Source organism: Haemaphysalis longicornis, unplaced genomic scaffold (genome assembly GCF_048455015.1).
Source record: "Haemaphysalis longicornis isolate Haplotype H1 unplaced genomic scaffold, Haemaphysalis longicornis Haplotype H1 scaffold_1, whole genome shotgun sequence".
NCBI lineage: Eukaryota > Metazoa > Arthropoda > Arachnida > Ixodida > Ixodidae > Haemaphysalis > Haemaphysalis longicornis.
The window spans coordinates 193103635-193124350 of NW_027526203.1; the positions used below are offsets into that span (position 1 = coordinate 193103635).

The 20716-nt window shown below is 48.3% G+C and overlaps 1 protein-coding gene and 1 long non-coding RNA gene across 3 annotated transcripts in view; one reads left to right on the forward strand and one right to left on the reverse strand.

The window, feature by feature from the left end:
- LOC144167752 (uncharacterized) overlaps positions 1–7555 on the reverse strand; it is a 21432-nt gene extending 13877 nt beyond the window's left edge. Inside the window, exons 1-2 of the long non-coding RNA XR_013322108.1 lie at positions 7435–7555; positions 6301–6425 (exon numbers count right to left, since the gene is read on the reverse strand). This is a non-coding gene — a long non-coding RNA (uncharacterized LOC144167752). The remainder of the gene's footprint in view (positions 1–6300; positions 6426–7434) is intronic.
- Positions 7556–14443: 6888 nt separating this feature from the next.
- On the forward strand, positions 14444–17997 carry LOC144140500 (uncharacterized). Of its 2 annotated transcripts, none has more exons than XM_077672305.1 (6): positions 14444–15168; positions 15317–16948; positions 17009–17083; positions 17144–17218; positions 17549–17623; positions 17819–17997. In XM_077672305.1, the coding sequence occupies exons 2-6, from the start codon at positions 16865–16867 to the stop codon at positions 17852–17854; spliced, it is 345 nt and encodes a 114-aa protein (XP_077528431.1). In that variant the 5' UTR covers positions 14444–15168; positions 15317–16864; the 3' UTR covers positions 17855–17997. The 2 variants fall into 2 exon arrangements, with proteins under 2 accessions (XP_077528431.1, XP_077528432.1); XM_077672306.1 differs by having other exon boundaries at positions 17549–17608.
- The last annotated feature ends 2719 nt before the right edge of the window (positions 17998–20716 follow it).

Consider the following 20716-nt stretch of genomic DNA (forward strand, 5'->3'; position numbering starts at 1 on the left):
TAAATGGAGAGAAAAAAATGCAAGTTAAAACGTCGTTAGAGATCTACAGGGCTGATAAACTGGATATCAGAAAGGAAAATTTCTAAGATGATGATGACGATGGTTGGATGTTTATGGCGCAAGGCCAACTGGGGCAAAGAGCGCCAAAACAATAGTCATATATGAGGGGTGAAACCTTAAACACTAAGTAAAATCAGCAAAAACACAAGTAAAATCACAAAACGAGAATGAGCATGGCTGGTGCATAGGGTCAGTTTTGATTATGCGTGATAAGAAATGAGGTTTAAAAACTTAATGTCTGACAAATACTCAAAGACACGTTTCACAGAAACCATATGGCATCGTCACCAAGAAACAGCGATGGATGGAGGGGGATATGTTGTCTGTAGAGTTCTCTGAAGTGTTTGTGTCGTGTTGTGTGAAGTGCCTTGCATGTTATTAGTATGTGCACTACGGATAGGGCCTCTCCACACCTGCTGCACTGGGGTCTAGGAGATCCCGTCAGCAGATACGAGTGAGTTGCATGCGTGTGCCCTATCCGTAGCCTACCCAAGGCGACTTCCGTGTGTCTGTTGTGTGAGTCAGATGTGTACCGTCCCAAGTGTGGCTTTATTACATGTAGTTTGTTGTCTGTCTGTTCATGCCAGTGTGTTTGCCATGTTCTGCGCAAGTGTTGTCTTATGTGTGGCTTGAGGTCTGTGTAGGGTATCCTTGTAATGTCTACAGTGTTCCCGAGTACAGCAGCAGCGGCCCTCTCGTCTGCCAACTCGTTCCCCGCGATCCCAGCGTGTCCTGGGACCCAGCAGAGGAGCAGCTGATGCTTCTGCGCATACACAGACATGATAGTGTTAAATACAAGATTAACTATGTGGTTTTTGGGGGGTGTATGCGATCACAGTGCGCGAACAACACTCAAGGAATCTGTGTAGATGATGGAATTGGGAATTTGATTTTCAAGTATGTGTCGTACAATCAATAAAATTCCATATGCTTCTGCTGAAAAAATTGTTGTGTGGACGCTCATGGTTCTGGCTGCACTGAAATTCGGACCATGAGCAGCGCAGGAGACCATAGTGGAGGTTTTAGACGCGTCACTGTAAAATTCTGCAAATGGGTATTTAAACTGCAGACAGAAAGTGCTGCAGTATTGCAGCTCGTGGTACACGATTTTTGTCAAGTCTCATAAAAGAAAGGTCGCACGACACAGGGCGAACTTGCCAAAGCGGTAAACTGTTAGAAAAGGACGACCTGTACACATCTAAAAACGAAGCACTGAGATCCGAGGCTCGCTCTCTCACTCTAAGTGAAAAGGGCAGAGGAACGGATGGGCGATTTACAAAGAGCAGAGATGTTGATGTATCGTTAAAGACAGGATAAAAAGGATGATTATTCAGCGACGAAATTTTAAAAGCATAAAGTAAGTCCATGTACGTTTGTTGGTTCTCAAGGCTCCACTTATTACACTCGGCATACAGACTCTCGACAGGGCAAGTGCGAAAAGCACCCGACGCAAGCCGTAGCCCCAAGTGTAGCACTGGGTCAAGCATTCACAACACTGTTTTAGTCGCCGACCCATACACCACACTGCCATAGTCTAAACGAGACCCAACCAAAGCAGTATACAAGCGAAGCAGAAGTTCTTTGTCGGAACCGTAGGATTGGTGGGAGAGAACCTTAAGTATATTCATTGTTTTGAGACATTTATTTTTAAGTTCCTTGATGTGGGGAATGAATGAGAGTTTTTAGTCAAACACAACACCTAAGAACTTGTGCTCCTTGTTCACAGGAAATGACACGCCATTAAGATGAATGTCTGGGTCCGGATGGACACTGCGCTTCCTGGAGAGCACAACGCAGGAGCTTTTTACAGGATTCAATTTAAAACCATTCTTGTCTGCCCAGCCGGCAAGTTTTTTTACACCAAGCTGGACTTGACGTTCGCAGATTGACATATTGCATGATTTATAGGATATCTGGACGTCATCTACATACATGGAATAAGTGATTGTAGGTGGCAGTGGCTTACCAAGAGAGTTCATTTTTACTATGAAGAGAGTGCAGCTCAACACGCCACCCTGTGGCACGCCATTGTCTTGCACGTGAACCTTTGAGAGTGCACCACCGACTCTTACTCGGAACGTTCTGTCTGACAAGTAACTGACAAGAGCGTTCAACATGTTACCCGAAACACCGAATGACTTGAGGTCACTAAGGATCCCATAACGCCAAGCGGTGTCGTATGCCTTCTCAAGGTCGAAAAACACAGTTAAACAATACTGCTTATGCGCGAAGGCATCCTTTATGTACGAGTCAAGAGCTAACAGTTGATCGTTCGTCGATCGCCCCACCCTGAAGCCTGCCTGGCAGCTCTCGAGAAGACCGCTGTACTCAAGGAAGTACACGAGCCTGCGATTGATCATCTTCTCGAAGAGCTTGCACACGCAGCTCGTCAGGGCAATAGGACGGTAACTTGAGGGGGATGACAGGTCCTTTCCCTCCTTCAGGAAAGCTACAACTATAGCCTCCTTCCAAGAGTTTGGAATGTGCCCCGAAAGCCATATCTTGTTATATAGGTGTAAGAGTGTTAGAAGAGTGTCTGCGTGCAGGTGTTGTATCATTGTGTATGTGATGTTGTCTAGGCCTGGAGCTGAGGGTTTACACGTGCTCAAAGCAGCCCTCAGCTCATGCAGTGAAAACTCTGAGTTATAAGAAGATGTTGACCTATTGTTATCTAGTCTGGGCTTCTTTTCGGTCATTTGCTTGTGTTTCATGAAAGTGTTTGTGTCGTGTGCTGAACTAGAAACTTGTTGGAAGTGTTGTGCGAGTGTGTCAGCTTGGTCTTCGAGTGTGTCCCCTGTAGTGCTGACCAGAGGCAGGCTGTGTGTTTGTTGTCCCTTGAGTTTGCGTATTCATGTCCACACTTTCCGTGGGTCTGTGTAGGAGTTTATTGATGTTATGAATGTACGCCAACTCTCTCATTTTGCCTCACGGCGCACACATTTTCCTAATGCCTTGGCCCGTTTGAACAAGAGGAGGTTTCCCGACGTGGGGTACCGACGAAGGATACCCCACGGCTTGTTCTGGGCCTCTCGCACCCGCCTACAGTCCTTATTCCACCACGGCCTCCGCTGGTTGCGCGGGGCACCAGAGGCGTGGGGAATGGACTTTTCGGCGACGTCGAGGATGTGCGCCGTGAGGAGTCGTGCGGCTTCTTCAACGTGTAGGTGTCCTATGGATGTGCGGTGTAGTTTGGATGTCTCTGTAAATGTATTCCAGTTAGCTCGTGCTTCATTGAACCTATTATGGGAAGATGAACTGCTTGGGCCTTCACCTATATATGTAAGTGAGGTGGGGAAGTGGTCACTGCCGTATGGGTCAGTTCCCACACCCCACTCGAGAAGAGGAAAGAGAACGGCGGAGCCAATAGCCAAGTCAAGACATGAGTATGTGTTGTGTCCTATGTTATGATATGTAGGCTGCTTATTGTTGAAAAGGCATGCTCCAGAGGATGTAAGAAACCTCTCTATCAGGCGACCCCGGGCATCTGTACGAGAAGAGCCCCAAAGAGAATTGTGAGCATTAAGGTCGCCTGTTAGAATGTATGGTTCGGGCAGCTGGTCAACCAGCGCCTCGAAGTCAGAGCTCAAAAGTGTAACATCAGGAGGAATGTATATGGAGCATACCGTTATCAACCTATTAAATATTATTAAGCGTATTGCTACAGCCTCAAGGACGGTGTTCAAAGTGACAGGGTGGCATGCTAAGGATTTCCGGACGATTATGGCCACACCTCCAGAAGAGTGTGTGCAGCCATCCCTGCCTTTCCTGTATACGAGGTAACTATTCAAGAAATTTGTGTGTTTAGAATTCAAATGTGTTTCCTGAACACACATTACACTTGGCTGATTGGTATGCAGAATCTCATACACGTCGTCAAGATTACTCAGAAGGCCTCTGCAGTTCCATTGAACAATATTTTCTCTTCCCATTATTTAGTGTGAGAGCTACTGGAGTGTATATGTTTATTTGTCGTCTTTCGGGGCTGTGACTCTTGAATTGGGCTTTTTGGGCGGCCTATCTGTAGGCTTGGACGTCGGAGGCTGCTCCTTGCGCTGCGTTGCAGGCAAGAACGGCACAACGTCCATCTCGTCGTCCGATGTCCTGGGTGTGCCCGTCGAACCGGGCCCCCCTTCAGGTGCCCTTCGTTTGACCCGCCACCGCCGGTGGTGTCGGAGGCACCAGAAGTGGCACGGGCGGTGTTGTGGCAAGAGGAGCCGGTGCGGGGCTCGTGGTGTCCATGGCGTCCTCCAACGCACTGGACGATGGGGAGGCAGGGACGGGAGCGGCACCGGTCCCGACGGAAGAAGTTGCCACCACAACCGCTGCTGGCTCAGCGAGCGGTGCGGAGGCGGGTTGGGCTGCCAGAGGCAACCCAGGAGGGGGCGGGGGCGGGACCAAGTCCGACTCCCGGTACTGGGTCCCCGCCGAAACCAGATGCCGCTCCGCCCCCCGGCGAGCTGCGTCGGCAGACCTCCCCAGGGGGAAAGAGGCGAACCTCTTTCGCGCCTCTGGGAAGGTAAAGTTCTCAGTGACGTTCACTCTGATGATTTCCTTCTCCTGCTTGAATTTTTCGCATGTTCTAGAGTAGGCCCCATGGGGTCCCTGGCAGTTAGCACAGATGAGGGTTTGCGATGGGCAATTGTCTGATGCATGATCATGTTATGCACACTTGGCGCGTGTTAGTTGACCACGGCAGGTGGTAGTGCCATGCCCGAACCGTTGGCACTTGAAACAGCGCCGCGGGTTCGGGATGTAGGGCCGGACAGAACAATGAATGAAACCTGCTTCGATGAATTCGGGGAGTGTGGAACGGTCAAATGTCAATATAATATGCTTTGTCATGATCTGTTTATCATCTCGCCGCATGGTGATGCGCCGTACTGCCGTCACGCCCTCGCCTTTCAGACCTTCGAGCAGATCGGCTTCCGTCTCATTTATCAGATCTGGCTCAGAAATCACACCCTGAGAGCTATTGAGGCTACGGTGGGGTGTGACTCTGATGTCCAGATCTGCCATGCGATTCTGGGCAAGGAGGCTTGTGGCTTGCTGGTGAGTGTTCACCTCGACCAGAACTTCGCCGGTTCTCAGTTTCTTGGCTTGGAAAGACTTGCCCAAGATGCCTTCAAGGAATTTGGTGATAAGGAACACTGACTGGGAGGAGATAGGATTTGACTTGTCAAGAGATTCAAGAATCAAGAAGCACGGATAGTTATCTGGCTTTTGGGATGCAGTTGTTGGCAAGGGTGGGAATGAAGCTTCGGTGCGGCCCCTTTTCTGGGGCCGATCACAATTGGGGGGGGGGGGGGTTTGGAAAATGCCATATGACATATTGGAAAGCAGGGAGACGGGGGTACTTTCTCCTTTGACCTTACCCTGGTAGTCAAAGAGGTCCCGGAGCTCCCTGCCTGGTATACAGGCAGGGAGCCCATCGGCCGAAGCTTGACCAAGGCTCCGACGGCCACCGTTCGTGGTTTCTAACCCTCCACCTATAAACACATCGCCACGGTTGGATCCAGCTTATGTTTGGGGGCTCGGGGTCCGCGGTATCGCCAGTACCGTCACCAAGATTGCTCAAGGTGCCCCGTGCGGGGAAAATTTCTAAGATACTTCCCAGGGCAGTGCTTTGCTTTTTGAGGCTAGAGCAGTTGCTTGCCAACTAAGAGTTTTGTTGGGAAGTGTTCACAATTTACTGGGGTATGAGCTGTCCGCGGAAAAGAAACGGAAACTGTGCGGCACATAGTGTTAGAATACGGGGGTATTTATCCAAATCTACATGAGGGAAACATTCGGCTTCCAGAAGCCCTAGGGTTTAAGGGTATCACAGAGGAAGTTAACTTCAGGGCTAGCGAGACTACGAAAGGAAGATTAGAATGCTCGTGGACGAAAAGCCGAGAGGGGAATATTGCCTAGGACAGTTGCCACCTGTAACAGGAAAAAAAAAGTATTTCGGGCCTAATAAGTTTTTGTGCCTGCCCTAAGCAGTGCTAGTATTAAACCAAAAGTATGAAACATAGGTATACTAGTCCTTTTTGGTAAGATGACAAGTCATCGCCCCACTACAGATAGGAAACCAATAACAATCATCAATCATAATCATCGTTTAAACGAAACAAACAAAAATTGTCTGGGTTTTCTAACTTTCTCTTCCACTTTAAACTTTCTTTTCCACTTTAACCGGAACTGTGACCTCAGGCTCTTCGGGTGCATGCACTCCGCATCGAGTTGCCGCACAGGACATACCTGCGGGATAGTGCAGTGTAGCGCCAGGGCTGGCACCAGTATTTCGCTTTGATCCAGCGGCCTCAGGCAGTCCAGTTCAACTAGTTCTTAGTTACCATAATCGACGTAGAGGACCTAGAAACCACCTGAAAAAATGCACGTGTGCGGGAGAAAAAAATACCAATAAATATCCCATCCTATCAAATTAAATTATTCTCAGAAGCTAAAACAGTCTCGATACGACCACCTTGGAATGCGTCGAAAATAATAAAAAACGACGACACAGAACGGATATTAATTCACTTATTGGATTGGACCGGACATACAGAAGTTGTAGTGATTGCTTGATTGTAGGGTTTAAATCGCCGACGCAACGCAGGCGGTGAGGCTCGCCAAAGTGGAGGGCTTCGGATTAATTTTGAACACCTGGGGAACTTTAATGTGCGCCGAAATCTCGTACACACGGCAGTTTTTGCTTTTCGCCTCCATCAGAAAAGCGGCCGGCGCAACCGGGAATCAAACCCGTGACCTCGTGCTCAACAGCAGAACGCCTTAGCCACTGAGCCACCACGGCGGGTGAGAGGCAGTCGTGTTTGGGGGAAAAAGTCTTAAGGGAGAAGCATAAAGGATTCTATTAAAAAACACGAGCGTGATGTCCATGCAATTTTCATCATCATTATCAACAACAACATCATCATCAACATATCTGCGCCCGCTGCAGCGCAAAGGCCTTTCCCATGGATCTCCATTTACCCCGGTCCTGTGCTAACTGCGACCAACTTATCCCCGCAAACTTCCTGATCTCATCTGCCCATCTAACTCTCATCTGCCCATCTAAAGTTCATATATACGTACAAAAATTTGTATACATTAATCGCAATAAACTTTCGCTACAATTTCCGGAGCAATAATTCATTTAACAAAAAAATACGCCGCTAACGCGCCATCATCACAACGCAAAAGCAAGGGTGACATACGCGTGTTTTTACTGAAAATAAAAGTTTATTTTGTATTGTAATGCACATCGAAATAAAGCACTTCTACATTAAAGTATGTGGTGCCACAACTGATACGCAAACATTCAGCATTTGTTAAACATCGAGTACAATTACATTGTAGAATGATTATCCAGCAAAGTTTGTCTGCAACACATACCGGGCAATGCTTTCAATATTCTTGCTCTTCGCCACCTCTTGTCCCTGCCGAACTGGGCATGCAGCGCAGGACATGCCCACGTGGACATCAAATGCTGCCTGGAGGCCGATTGCACTACAGTGCTCGCTGCAAGAGAGGGGAGATGAACTTCAAACTTTCACTCGTAAGCCAATACTTATTTCAAAAGAGGTTTGCATACGGGGTGGGAAAATTACACTTTGTGAAAAACCCTTAGACTTTGCGGGACAACCACGCCGGGATTTCCTGGTCAACTTCAGCTTTGCCACATGAGAAATACATTGGACCGGCTTTTCTGCTTTTCTACTTACCACACAAAAAAGCAGCTGACAATTGCTATAATCCCTAATGCGAAAGTTGTGCACAGCGCGCAGTCTTCTCGGTCACTGTGCATAGCTGAGGCGTCTCACGAAGAGATCACGTGATATACGAACGCACGGGGCCGCGCGCTACTCTGCCGTTATCTCCCAGCGTAACGCCGCCGCCCAGCATGTCATTGCAAATCGTGTTTGAACCTCCCGCGCAAATATCACGTCCTTCGAATGAGCCACGAACGGAGGAGAAGCGTTTGGCAAAGTGTGAGGGGAAGGCTGTCACATTAGCTGAGCCATGCCGACACGGTGCGAAATGATGCAATAGCAGCGCGTGCCGCTGTCCCCCTCACACTTTCGCCAGCAGCTCCTCCTGCGTTTTCTTTCTACCTTCGGTGACCCGTTCGCTCGCTCGGTTACGCGGATATCGCCGCCGCCGCCCCCGCCGCTGAACCACCGTACCGGGCGCCAAATGGCTGTGCACTAAAAACTGAATTACTGCAACAGCAAAGCTGTGTGACGAAGCCACAAACCTGCAAAACTGGAGTGCAGGGTGACAGTACCCCTCAGTAAACGCAACAAATGTTTGGACAAACCAAAATACGCATCACTTCAGTCGATCACAAACGAGACGGTTACGCAGATAAAGTAAAATTTAGTGCCTGTTCACTGATCAGTCGCCACTAAGCACCTATTTGAACGATGGGTCTAGTTAAAAGCTAGTCACGGCAATCCCCAAACGGACATTTCAAAAGCATTGTGAATCAATTTCTGCCATGTCGCTCTACCACAACTACTCCAACTTCACCAAGTATGGCTCCACAAGGCGCCACTGTACACTTTGCAGGTCCACAGTCCGTTCTTAAAGACGGCAACGCAAATACAGCCTACAAGACTCCCAAGGGTTGCGCAACAAATTTACAAGAAATAAAATCACTCACGAAAGGGACGTTGTCAACGTCTCCAGCAGTTGCGCGGATGACTCGAGCTGCAGGCAGAAGTCGTACGGTGTCTTGTAGAAAGACACGAACACTTTCATGACTGCTCCGAGTTCCACCGGCTTGGCAGGCGGAACATCGCAGCGGCCCGAAAAGCGCGACACTGCCCCCTCGATGACGCCGCCCACTGCAGCCACAACAGCGCGGTCGCCCAGCAGCTCAGAACGAATGCAGGCTTCGCTGCCGCCGGCTTTCCCTTCCTCTCGACGATGCAGCGACAGTTTAGGAGCTCTCTCCGAAGCTTTCGAGTGACGACACGGACCATCGGCACCTTCCGAAAGCTCCCCTTCACTACGCCGATCGCCAGAATCTTCCGTGCGTGCCGCAGGTGTGGGGCTGCTTGATCGTGGTGTCGTCGCAGTAAATTCATCTTGCACGGGCCTTTCAGTGCTGGATCGTGGTGTCGTCGCAGTAAATTCGCCTTGCACGGGCCTTTCAGCCACCATAACGGTCTCAATGTCTTTGGGTTCCCCAGCGGATGGAGACTTTCGAGTGTCCCTGGGCAGACCGGCGTCGTCCTCTGCGCTGGGCATTGAGCAAAGTTGCGGTGCCCAAGGCTTTGGTGGGCGCAGCCGGTGCTGTTGTATGAGTAGCGCCTCGGCCAGAAGACTCAGACAAAGGCGATGACATCGGGTGCGGGGCAACTTCAGGGGCCGGGTGGGAGGTTGGCCCCGGTGAAGCAATGGCGCTGACGCAGCTCCGGCATTGCTCGCTGTGGGCGTAGCAGGGAGTGGCGACCCTTCTGACTCCCTGTCTGAGGGCACGGCAGGCTCTGAGGAAGATTCAGGGTCCACATCGTCTTTGTCTGATGATCGCTCGTCTAGCTGCAAGCATACAGAGAATGGGGATCTAAAAGGCCAAGGAAAAGGCAAGAGTTCACATCTCTGGAAACTCAAATTACACAATACTGCTATAATTCGAGGAGGTTAGATAACAAATGCGCAATATTCAAAGTTGATTGATCGATTGACTGACTGATTGATTGATTGATTGATTGATTCCAGTACCTGATCTTCGACATGCTATAGGTTCAATGGGACCTTAACTGCTAAGCTAAAGAGATAGTTTCCAAAATCGCCTTACTATGCTGGTAGAAAATACAGGTGGCATAGCTGTGTATTAACTATACATAAGATAATTACAACTTCACAAGGAAGTGACGAGCGCAAAAAGTATCGAGAAGTAAAGAAATTTTACACAAAACCCGACCACGTTTTGTAACATATTTCGCTAACACTCCAGCCAAGCTGGGAATTTAACATTTTCTTTAAGGGCTCTACCACTACATCAATATTTCCTTCTGCACCAATTGACACCCGCATTAACCTTAGCGCCGGTGGCCCATTGCTTAGCACGTGAGCCAGCACACGGTGGGCGTATCCACAAGAAAAAATGTAATAATAATAGTAATAATAATACTTTATTCGTACTTATGGTGGGTGGAACCAGGTGTACAGGGCCGCAAAAGGCAGAATTGCCCATACCAGTCAGGCTTGCGTACCCAACCTGGGACCCAAATCCCCCGGGCAGCACAGTACAGAGGCGATTCTAACTAACAGGTCTGCAATGACATCGCCTTTGTAGTAATCCTACAAAACCAAAACAACAAGTCGCGAACAGTAGAAGTCCATTTGGGCAGCAATTATGTGTAACGACGGCGTCACTCTCTAGCCACCATCTTTCAGTTCGCTTTTATCGACTATCAACAAGCTATCAACAAGCGACAGTCTAGCAAGATTAATTCAGCGCTCATTATACGATATGGCCTATCTACTTACCGACTCGTGTGTTTTCCATGTGTCTTGGAAGCAGCACAAACAGTCCGCAACGAGCAGGCAAATTCGCGCGGTTCACGTTTCACAGGCGGGTAGGGATATCGCGGCCAAAATATCTAGGGAACACCTCGACGACTAAATCTGAAATCCTCCCTATTCTGTGCTGACGACTGCGCTGGTCGCAAAAAAACGGCGATGTTCTTTCTCTGCGCGACGAGTTTTACGGCGAAGTCTACACGCTCACAGGCATGGCTCACAGGCGTGGTAATCACAGTGGTAATCATTTTCCATTTTGTTATTTGTTTTATTTGAAACCTTTGAAACAAAGCGCTCTGTCCAGCCACCCTGTCGGTGTGCGAAGATTTTCGTTTGAGAACTTTCTGGGATTAAAGAAAAGTTATCATTCTTATTATTCTATTGAAATAAATTATTCCGTTGTCTTAAAAGCAAAAATAAAAGGTAAAAGTGTTGCCAGGTTTTTAGTATGTCACATTGTTACCAGATTTTTGTTTTAAATGCAAGTTTTTTGCGCGCTTGTTGGTAAAGTGTAATAACAAATAAATTGTAATAACTGCAACAATGAATATTTTGCACAAAACCAACTCCACTTATAAAAGTACATGTTTTTAGTTGCAGTGTTGCCAGTGTCTAAAAAAACCAAATGCGCAGTGTGGCCAAGTTTTTCTGCAATCCATGATATATAATAAATACGTCAGTTTTCTGTTGTGTTATATAAATCTGTCTGTCATTCATAATAATTTTTAAGGCGCATGATTTTCTTTAGTGCATAGTATCCTTCTTGCATAGTATTTTATTTCGTATAAAAAGTCAGGTTGCCAGTCATTAATCTGTAAAGTACAATACAAGCGGCGTTGATTTTAATTGACATTATTTACTTCCGTCTGAAATTGCGCTGTTATGAATGGTAAGCAGTGGCTTGGTGCAAAAAAAAAAATCGTGGAGGTGCTGACCCCACGGCACGATGGTGTTGTCGTGCTGTACCGCTTCTTTTTTGGCTGCGTCTGCTGCAACCATGGAGGAAGAAAAATGACCTGACGTTCAGGAACGGTGGACGAGCACTACTGCGCATGCGCCACCTAGACATCAAAAAACAAAAAAAGCGACTTTTTTTTTTTGCCGGATGTGACGTCATGGTTTTAAAAAATGGCAGCTGTTGCGCGGTCATTTCGCTGCGCTCTTCTCGTCGTGATTTTTGCCTGCCGTTGCAGCGGTGCATAGGTGTTTGGCTTACGATTGTGATGAAGGTGCTCTCGAAGAACTTCTGGAGAGCACTTACGGTGGTGTGCAGCGTGTGATCGGGACGCTGAGTGTGTGCGACTGCCTAATTTTCGCGTAGTACGTTGCGACCACGACCGTCGTGTTGCGACGGTGACCACGGGCGCTCTGCATCAGTTCTGCCGCCTCGATTTACGACAGTGATGAGTGCGTTCCCGTCGAACTTCTGCACTGTGTTTTATTAGAGCGCCGTGTTGAGGCCGCTGGGCGTTTCGCCGCCTACGTGCCGTGGCGAGAGGCAGCAACGCTGGTCAGACGAGGGCACTGGGATGGCGCCAACCTCCTTGGATGGCGCATGACCGCTCCCATCGTAACCAAGCTAGCCACTGCAAACGTAGACCACTTCTACGTAGACCACAGGGCTGTGTTTTTGTCCCAGTACAACGGAGTTAACCTGTGCGAAGGTATAATTGTGTGTTGGGAGTCGTGAGGCAGGCAGGTAATGTTCACCATTGCGAAGGTGTAGTAACTACCATGATCTGTCTGCTAATCCCTTTGTTGATGATAATAGAGAGTTTTAGCAGTACGTTCGTTACGTTCGTTCCGTTGCTACCGGGTTTACCGGGACCCGACTGCGCATGCGCGCGTACGTACCGGGTTCTTTCCGTAGAGTGAGACGGAAAACGTGTTTTAGCACTCCGTAGCGTCGTACCGTTCGTTCCGTGTGACGGCTGATTAGCCGAGTAGTTGCAAAAATCCGCACGCTAAAAATACGTAAATAAACAACGCAGTTTCCCCTAAAGCATTGCAGCAGAGCGAGCGCAGGTGACGACATGGTCGCGCGCCGTTCACGTGGAGGAATGGCCTTGGCCTTGCCCGATTGAAGCGCTAGACACATGTACAATTGGTACACGCGATTCGTATGCGACTGATCGTTACGACTGTCACCACGACTAGTCGTACGCGTGAATTTGAGACACATGGCCCGATGCGGGTGTGCGATGCCTCGTCGGCGCCGCTCCGCCCACTGTTTTTGCTCCATGGTCAACTACGACGATCGCTGAGCTGAATTTGTAGATTCCGCGGGTTTGTAAGCAAGAAATGGATAAAGCAGGCAATCGTGAAGCGTTTTCTGCATCGGAAACAGTCCGCGCACACGCCGGTCGCGCCTGCCAGCTCGGCACACTCAGCGGCTCGAACCGGCGCAGACCACGGTAGCAACCGCTTGTCGCTGTTCTTCCAAATCAATCTGATCACTAAAACGAAGTTCCACCTGCGAGAAAGTAGGTGTTAGTGTGGTGAAAAATTGTGCTAGGGATTGTTCTCGGGGCTTATTTTAAAAGCGGCGATCAGATATATCTGCCGCGATGCAAGCATATGCTGACCGGACATGGATGCCGCGGCGCGCGGTGCGGCGAGTGGCCGAGAGATGGCGATACCTGCCTCGGAAGCATCGAAACAGGCTACGCAGATGTCTCGGTCACCGGTCGCTCACGGCAGTTGTAGCTCAAATAAAGTTTCACATGCGAGAGAGGGGATGATAGTGAGGTGAAACGTTGTGCTACGGAGTGTCATTCCCAGTTGCACAGATAGCGGCGATCGCCAGGACGCTAAGACTAAAGTTCTCAACACCCGAGCAAGCCGGTTGCGGGCTCCGGATATGGTAACACCGGTAACACGGAAGCAGAGCGCCGGGATAGACGCCGGCCGCGTACGGAACAAATGGCGCATGCGCAGTCGGGTCCCGGTAAACCCGGTAGCAACGTAACGAACGTAACGAACGTACTGCTAAAACTCTCTAATAGGACATGCAAGCCCGGTGGGAGGTAGGGCTGCGCACAGGACAAAGGTTTTTTTTGTTGTTGTTACCAGGAACCAAGCCTTAATAATATACATCCGGGCCTCAAGTAGTGAATGAGAAAATATTAACTAGTTGCACTTAGCCCTGGTGCCAAAGCATTTTTTTTTGGTACTGACTACAGTGACGGGGCCCGTCGCTTTAAAATCTGCACTATACAGTGACGGGGCCCCGTCACTGCAAAAGAATCACTACAGTGGCGGGGCCCCCTCAATATAACAGCAGCACTATAGTGACGGGTCAACAATCTGTTCATGCACTACACGTGTTTGAGCCGCCTACCTCTTATTCCCCGCTCAGGCGAAATTTTTATTAACAAATATATTGCAAATTCAGCGTACACACCTGAAACGCTTCGCAAGTGGTATACCCCTCACCTGCCCCCTCGATGTCCTTACTGCCGTACCACAACACCATCAGACCTCACACACCTAGTTTGGTGGTGCCCAGCTTTCGCCACGCACCGTACATTTCAATCTCCTCAGCCCCATCCCGATCCACAACAAACTGATGCACAACTATTATATGAAATAGCGGTTTATTCAATCAAAAGCGGTCTGGCACGGGTTGTTTGAGCGGGTCCTCCCCCGAACGAACTGGTGTATGTGCACAAACCCTATTGCGATCACCATGAACTGGCCCATGAAGCAGCAGGTTCCAAGAACTGGCCCAGTTATTGACTACTGAGAACGACCAGCATTAATTTGTTTATTTTCTCTTACCCTCCCTCCCCATTCCTTTCCCCATCGTGACCAGTGGTCATCCTTTTCATTAAAGGTTCTCTCTCTCTCTCTTGCCCCTCTCTCTCAGTCAGTCGTTCGCACGAGCTGCCTGGCGCTTGTTTATGGAAAACCGCACTGTTCTGCCGAATGGCCCGTTCGACGTGGGAGCGACGTTTTCGTCCTACGAAGACCTGCAGGCAGCCGTCAGGCAATACGAAGACGACAATTACGTGCAGTTTTTGGGTGAATTTTTCGAGAACAATTGCAGCGGCGAAAAACAAAGGATTGAAAAGAGACGTGGACCCGGCTCTCAAGTTTGCTGAGATCAAGTACGTTTGTGTTAATGGTGGTCGGAAATTCACTTCAAGATCAACAGGTGAACGACCAAATCAAAAGTGAGTTTCTTCCCAAATGTGCCCATACAATGTGGTGCGGTTTTTCTTGGCGAATCCGGTGCTGTGCAACTACTGCCGTTTCGAAATTCGCACGTTCTTCTACATGGAATGCTTGCAAACAGTGCGGTTTTCGCACTTGCGAAGTGCGTTGTTTCAAGCCTTTCATCCTCGCCGCACGTGATGAAATCGCAGGAAAGTTGTACGGGGCAAACATCTTGCAGTTTCCCGCAGCTGCGAAGAGTGATTCGCATCATCGAATTCGCCCCATGTAGTGCGGAAACAATTTCTCATTTGCAATTTTCATTATTACAGGACGTCGAAGATTGGCTGCAAAGCCAGAATAAAGTTTCTGACATCCCAGGACGGCCACGCCCTTCGTGTTACGGCAATCGAGACAGCGCATAGCCACATTATTAGCAAGGTCAGTAGCGTGACATCGTACATTGTTTAATTACTAGGACATGTAACAAATGAACATAACTAACAATTTTAAATGTTGTAGCGCACCTCCTGCAAAGTCGCGACCATTTCTAAAGTAAATAAGATGCCTCAATTTTCATTACTTACAGGGACTCTACGAACAGCTGCCACGGCAGCGTAAGCTAACTGGGCAACAGCTCAACGACACTGAGAAGATCCTCTTCCTTGGAGGGAACAAAAAGCTTATCCAGGCCAACCTGCGGAGCAGTGGCAAGGTCGTGCTGCTTCGAGATCTTCGTAATGTGCAGGCAGCAGCAGCAAGCAGAGAAATTTATGCAAGCGGAACACTGGAGTCGATAGTAGCTATTGCCAAGCAAGCTGGAGGGACCCTTGATATTTTGGCCAGAGAGGAAAACAACGAGCTCGTTGGGTTGTTTTATCAAGATGAAGACATGAGAAGTGCATTTAGAAATTACCCTGAGATAGTATTCGTGGATGCTATTCACAAGACTAATGACAGGAGGTTGCCACTTTACTTTATCTGTGTAGAGGATTCAAATGGGTACACAGAAGTGGCCGGATTCTTCCTGTGTGTCTCGGAAGACGAGGACACAATACGGTCGCTCTTTAACCGATTTGTTGTGCACTCCGGAAGTGAACACATTCTCAGAACGTCTGCGGTGATGACAGACAAGGATTTCACGGAGAGAAAGGTTCTTAGAGAAATATTTCCCACCGCAAATTTCTACATTTGCCTGTTTCACGTCCTGCGTACCTTTAAGAGGGAAATCACAACGCAGAAAATGTCCATAACACCAGCTCTTAGGATCGCGATCTTGGAAATGTACAGTCAATGTGTTATGCAAGGACCAACGAAGCGTACTCGCAACTGCTGCAGAGCATTCAAGATATGGAGTGCCCTCTGGTGATGGCCTACTTCATGAAAAATTGGCACCCAATCAGACTGAGTGGGTGTCAGGAATGCAAGGGTCACTGACCTTAGGTAATAGGACAAACAATAGGGTTGAATCTATTAACCAGAAAGTAATGCAAATTGTGTCAAAATACGAAAGTCTGCCTCAGCTTTTTCAGTGATCTCATGGCACTGTTAACCAGCTTCCGTATTGAAAGGAACCAGCGTGCTGTGGAGTCTTTGTTGAAGGCATCTGCAATCTTGAACTTAACAGAAGATGAGAGCAAGTTTGCACAGCTTCTCACGCCATATTGCTTTAAGAGGGTGCGTGAACAACTAAGAGAGTCTGAAAACATGTACGAGGTTGACCCTTCAGTGACATCAAGTATTTACCACTGCACATGCCTCACATATAGCGCTCTTGGAATTCCCTACAAACATATGTTCCACATGCGAAGATTGGAAGGTCTGCCCGCATTTTCGGTGTCTGGCATCGCTGAACGCTGGACAAAGGCATACTATGCTAAGGCCAGCAGAGTTGCAGCATCGTCTGAAGATTCACCAGGGACTACAGCTGTCTGTGGCTTGCAGAGTAGTACAAGACCAAAAATCTTGTCAGAGATTCAGAAATACAGAAAAAGCAGTGAAGCATTGCAGCAATTGGCATCACGCATTGCAGAGCAGCCAATATCTAGGTTTGAAATTTTGATGACTGCTGTAAAGCAGTTCATCACTGCTGTCGAAAATGGGTCAACAGTTGTCGTTCTCGAATGCCTAGAGCAAGATGCATCAAAATCAGTTCCTGCTACATCTACCCAACACGACACGCCTGCTGCAGCTCCTTCACCTGCGGGTGAGCCATTGGAAGGTACCTTCATCTCTTCATGAGGGGTTTCAAACAGTTATACATGTGCCCATTATCCTTCAGGTGGACACCAACAGCAGCCGCCCCAGTACAGGACGCCTGCTGCAGCTCCTTCACCTCCGGGTGAGCCATTGCAAGGTACCGTCATTGCCTCGTGAGGGGTTTCACACAGTTATACATGTGCCCATTATCCTTCAGGTGGACACCAACAGCAGCCGCCCCAGTACAGGACGTCTGCTGCAGCTCCTTCACCTGCGGGTGAGCCATTGCAAGGTACCGTCATTTCCTCGTGAGGGGTTTCACACAGTTATACATGTGCCCATTATCCTTCAGGTGGACACCAACAGCAACCGCCCCAGTACAGGACGTCTGCTGCAGCTCCTTCACCTGCGGGTAAGACATTGCAAGGTACCGTCATTTCCTCGTGAGGGGTTTCACACAGTTATACATGTGCCCATTATCCTTCAGGTGGACACCAACAGCAGCCGCCCCAGTACAGGACGTCTGCTGCAGCTCTTTCTCCTGCGGGTGAGCCATTGCAAGGTACCGTCATTTCCTCGTGAGGGGTTTCACACAGTTATACATGTGCCCATTATCCTTCAGGTGGACACCAACAGCAGCCGCCCCAGTACAGGACGTCTGCTGCAGCTCCTTCACCTGCGGGTGAGCCATTGCAAGGTACCGTCATTTCCTCGTGAGGGGTTTCACACAGTTATACATGTGCCCATTATCCTTCAGGGGGACACCAACAGCAGCCGCCCCAGTACAGGACGTCTGCTGCAGCTCCTTCTCCTGCGGGTGAGCCATTGGAAGGTACCGTCATTTCCTCATGAGGGGTTTCACACAGTTATACATGTACCCATTTTTCTTCAGGTGCGCTTGAAGGCGTTATTCTGCCCACAAGAATAAAACATCGTGGTCGACCAAAAGGGAGAGGTCAGACAGTTGTTGGCCTTCCAAAGAAGAGAAAGTGTCTGAGACCAACTCCATTTTTAATGAAGGCACCCCTTGAACGTGCAATGATGATGCTGCAATGGTTTGTTGAAGTACATGTAGCAGAAAAAGCTATCGGTGGACACAAGATTGATGAAGCAGAAATTGAAATCGCCCCTGAAAAAGTTCCTTCAGCTGTTCTGGATGACAGAATTAAGATGGATGAAATCCGTACCTATTTCACCATTGATGGCTGGGCTGCGCTAACTGCAACAGTTTCTCAGAAACGTAACCTTAGCTTATGGGTATGTTGTGCCTGTCAGCAAAAGGTCCATGACGACGCCATTGGGTGTGACGCGTGCCTGGAGTGGCTGCACTTTAAATGTGCATCTGTGACACGTAAGCCAAGTAGTAAAGTGTGGTTTTGTCGAAACTGTTACGCGTAAAATGATTATGTGAAAATATGAAGACGCTTCCTCTGACATATATGTTCATATTTTTGTCATGCCAAATGCAGCATAATTTTCATGTCACTGTTATTAAACTCTAGTTGTGTGTAATGTCCTAGAAACGTGGTGAGATTTCCGTTATGATTGCAATTAAATTTCTCAGTTGCAATTGGCTTCTTTGAGTGAAAGCAGGAGGAGGGAGCCGAAAATGATTATCTGCCCCTTGGACTCTGCATAGCTTGAAGCCTTGATTTTCCAAGCATGTGAGGTCTGCCATCTCTGACATGTATGCCATGAACTACGGTGTTGTCGAAATTTTTATGTGCAGATATGTAGACATTTCCTCTATGTGTTCATATGTTTGTCATACGTCTAGTGCAAGAAAAGTTTTATGTTGTTACTGTATTTCAACTCTAGTCATGTGTAATATCCTAGTAATGTGGTGCAGTTCCGACCTTGATCTACCATGATTGCAATCGAATTTGTCGATCGAGATTGTCCTTTGCATAAAAGGAGAAAAAGGAGAAGGGAGCCGATCACGTTCAATCCAGCCAATCGAGCCGCTCCAGATCAGGCTCGATCACCATCGTACTGTGTTCATGTATAAACTGGAAACATGCCAGCTTTGTTCCCTTGTACAGTGAATGTTCCAAAATATTGAATTGTAACTCTGTACTTGCTGTATCTTCATGTCATCTATAGCCTGCGTAAATAAATTGCTGTAAATTATTCCTTCTCCTTTGGACTATATACATGACTTGAAGCATTCATTAGTCAAGCGTATTAGCTGTGTTCTTGAAACATCCTCTCAAGGCAAGAGAGTAAAAGCAAACAAGGACGCATGAACTTGAATCAAGCATTAAAAGTCTAAATCGCGCCACTAGCACGTGTTAGGAAATGATGCAGGTAAAAAAAGCTGCAGAGACATCTACGTTCGGATCCCAAGATGTAAGGTGGAATGGCGATACTTCGACTCCCACGGAGCGTTTTCGTACGAAGCTGCTGCATTCCCGATCTATGGTTCAACAGCAGTAAAAGTCATCGAGAAGAGAAAGACTAGCAATGAGGGCTTTTAATTGCTTTGGCCCAGGAGAGACAAAGGCTCTCTGTTCTTCTGTGGCTTAAATGTGAACGTGAAAGATTGCGGATGTGAGGTGTCGGTAAGTTTTAGCGAGAACACATAATTGTCAGTGTTTATGCTGAGCCTTTTTAAGCGAGCGAGAGGACATCCGTACTTCTTTTTTAGCTTGGCCGTGTGGTGTCATCTGTCATTTGCCAAACCGAGCTTGTAGCGGAGACGGAATGGTGGAAATATTGAACAGTATTTTGATAACCAATGTGATTAGGCGCTGTATAGGGGGCTTTATTTTAGTTCTTTTATGGTTATAATTTCTGCCTTCCTTGATTTCTGAGACCGGCGTTAATCCTTTGCCCCCTGCTTTAGTTTGGTCACGCAATGTTGGTGCTGGCATAAGACCCGCCGGAAGACCACATTGAGGTGGCTCAGTGGATAAGGTGTTGAGCTACTGATTCCTGGGGCGCGGGTTCAAGTCCCGGCCGCCGTGGCGATTTTCCTGATGGAAGCAGAAAACAAAGACGCCAGTGTGTCGACATTTCGGCGCACATTAAAGATCCTTAAGTGGTCTAAATTCTTCCCGAGACATCTGCTACGGCGTGCCCCGTAGCCCACGTGTAGCTTCTGGGCTTGTATTTTTTTATCTTCTGGTGTAAACACCCTTTGGTGTGATGGCGTAAGTTGCGGAAACGCCTGGCGACCGTGTCTGCCGGGCATGTTACTACCAGAGTCCTTCACTACCCACTTGGCATATAACAAACTTCACCGCACTGGCGCGGCACCTGCTGAAAACGCGTGTCCTTTCCTTCGTATCCGACGTTGCATCATAGCCCTCCTTTACAAACTTCTGTTGCCGTTGCGCCACATTACACATTCAGGCGGAGCCCTCGAATCTTGCTGCCTCAGTCGTACCTTCCAGGTGGCAGGGGTGATAGAGTCACTGTTAATTATTAATCACTGGTAATAATTACAGGAGATCGGGCGTAACTGGCGATGGCTACGTCGGCCTTGGCTCCAGTGAGCGGAACGGTTCGGCCGCTTGAGTAAAAAACCAAGACCGACTGCTCTCACCGCGTGAATTGTTTTGCTGTTACAAAACGCTAGAGAGAGAAGTGATTTGGTGGAAGAAAGGAAAGGAAAGTGCACTGGGGATATTATTGAGCTCAGTAGGGAGCTCACCTGCATACAACCCAGTGCGGTGGGGCGTGGAAGAGGGGATAAAAGACTTGGGAGGAGGTTAGGGGTGGAATAGAAAAGGTGTGAAAGAGAAAGACAGGAAGAAAAGAGAGAGAGAGAGAGAAGAGAGTGAGGCTA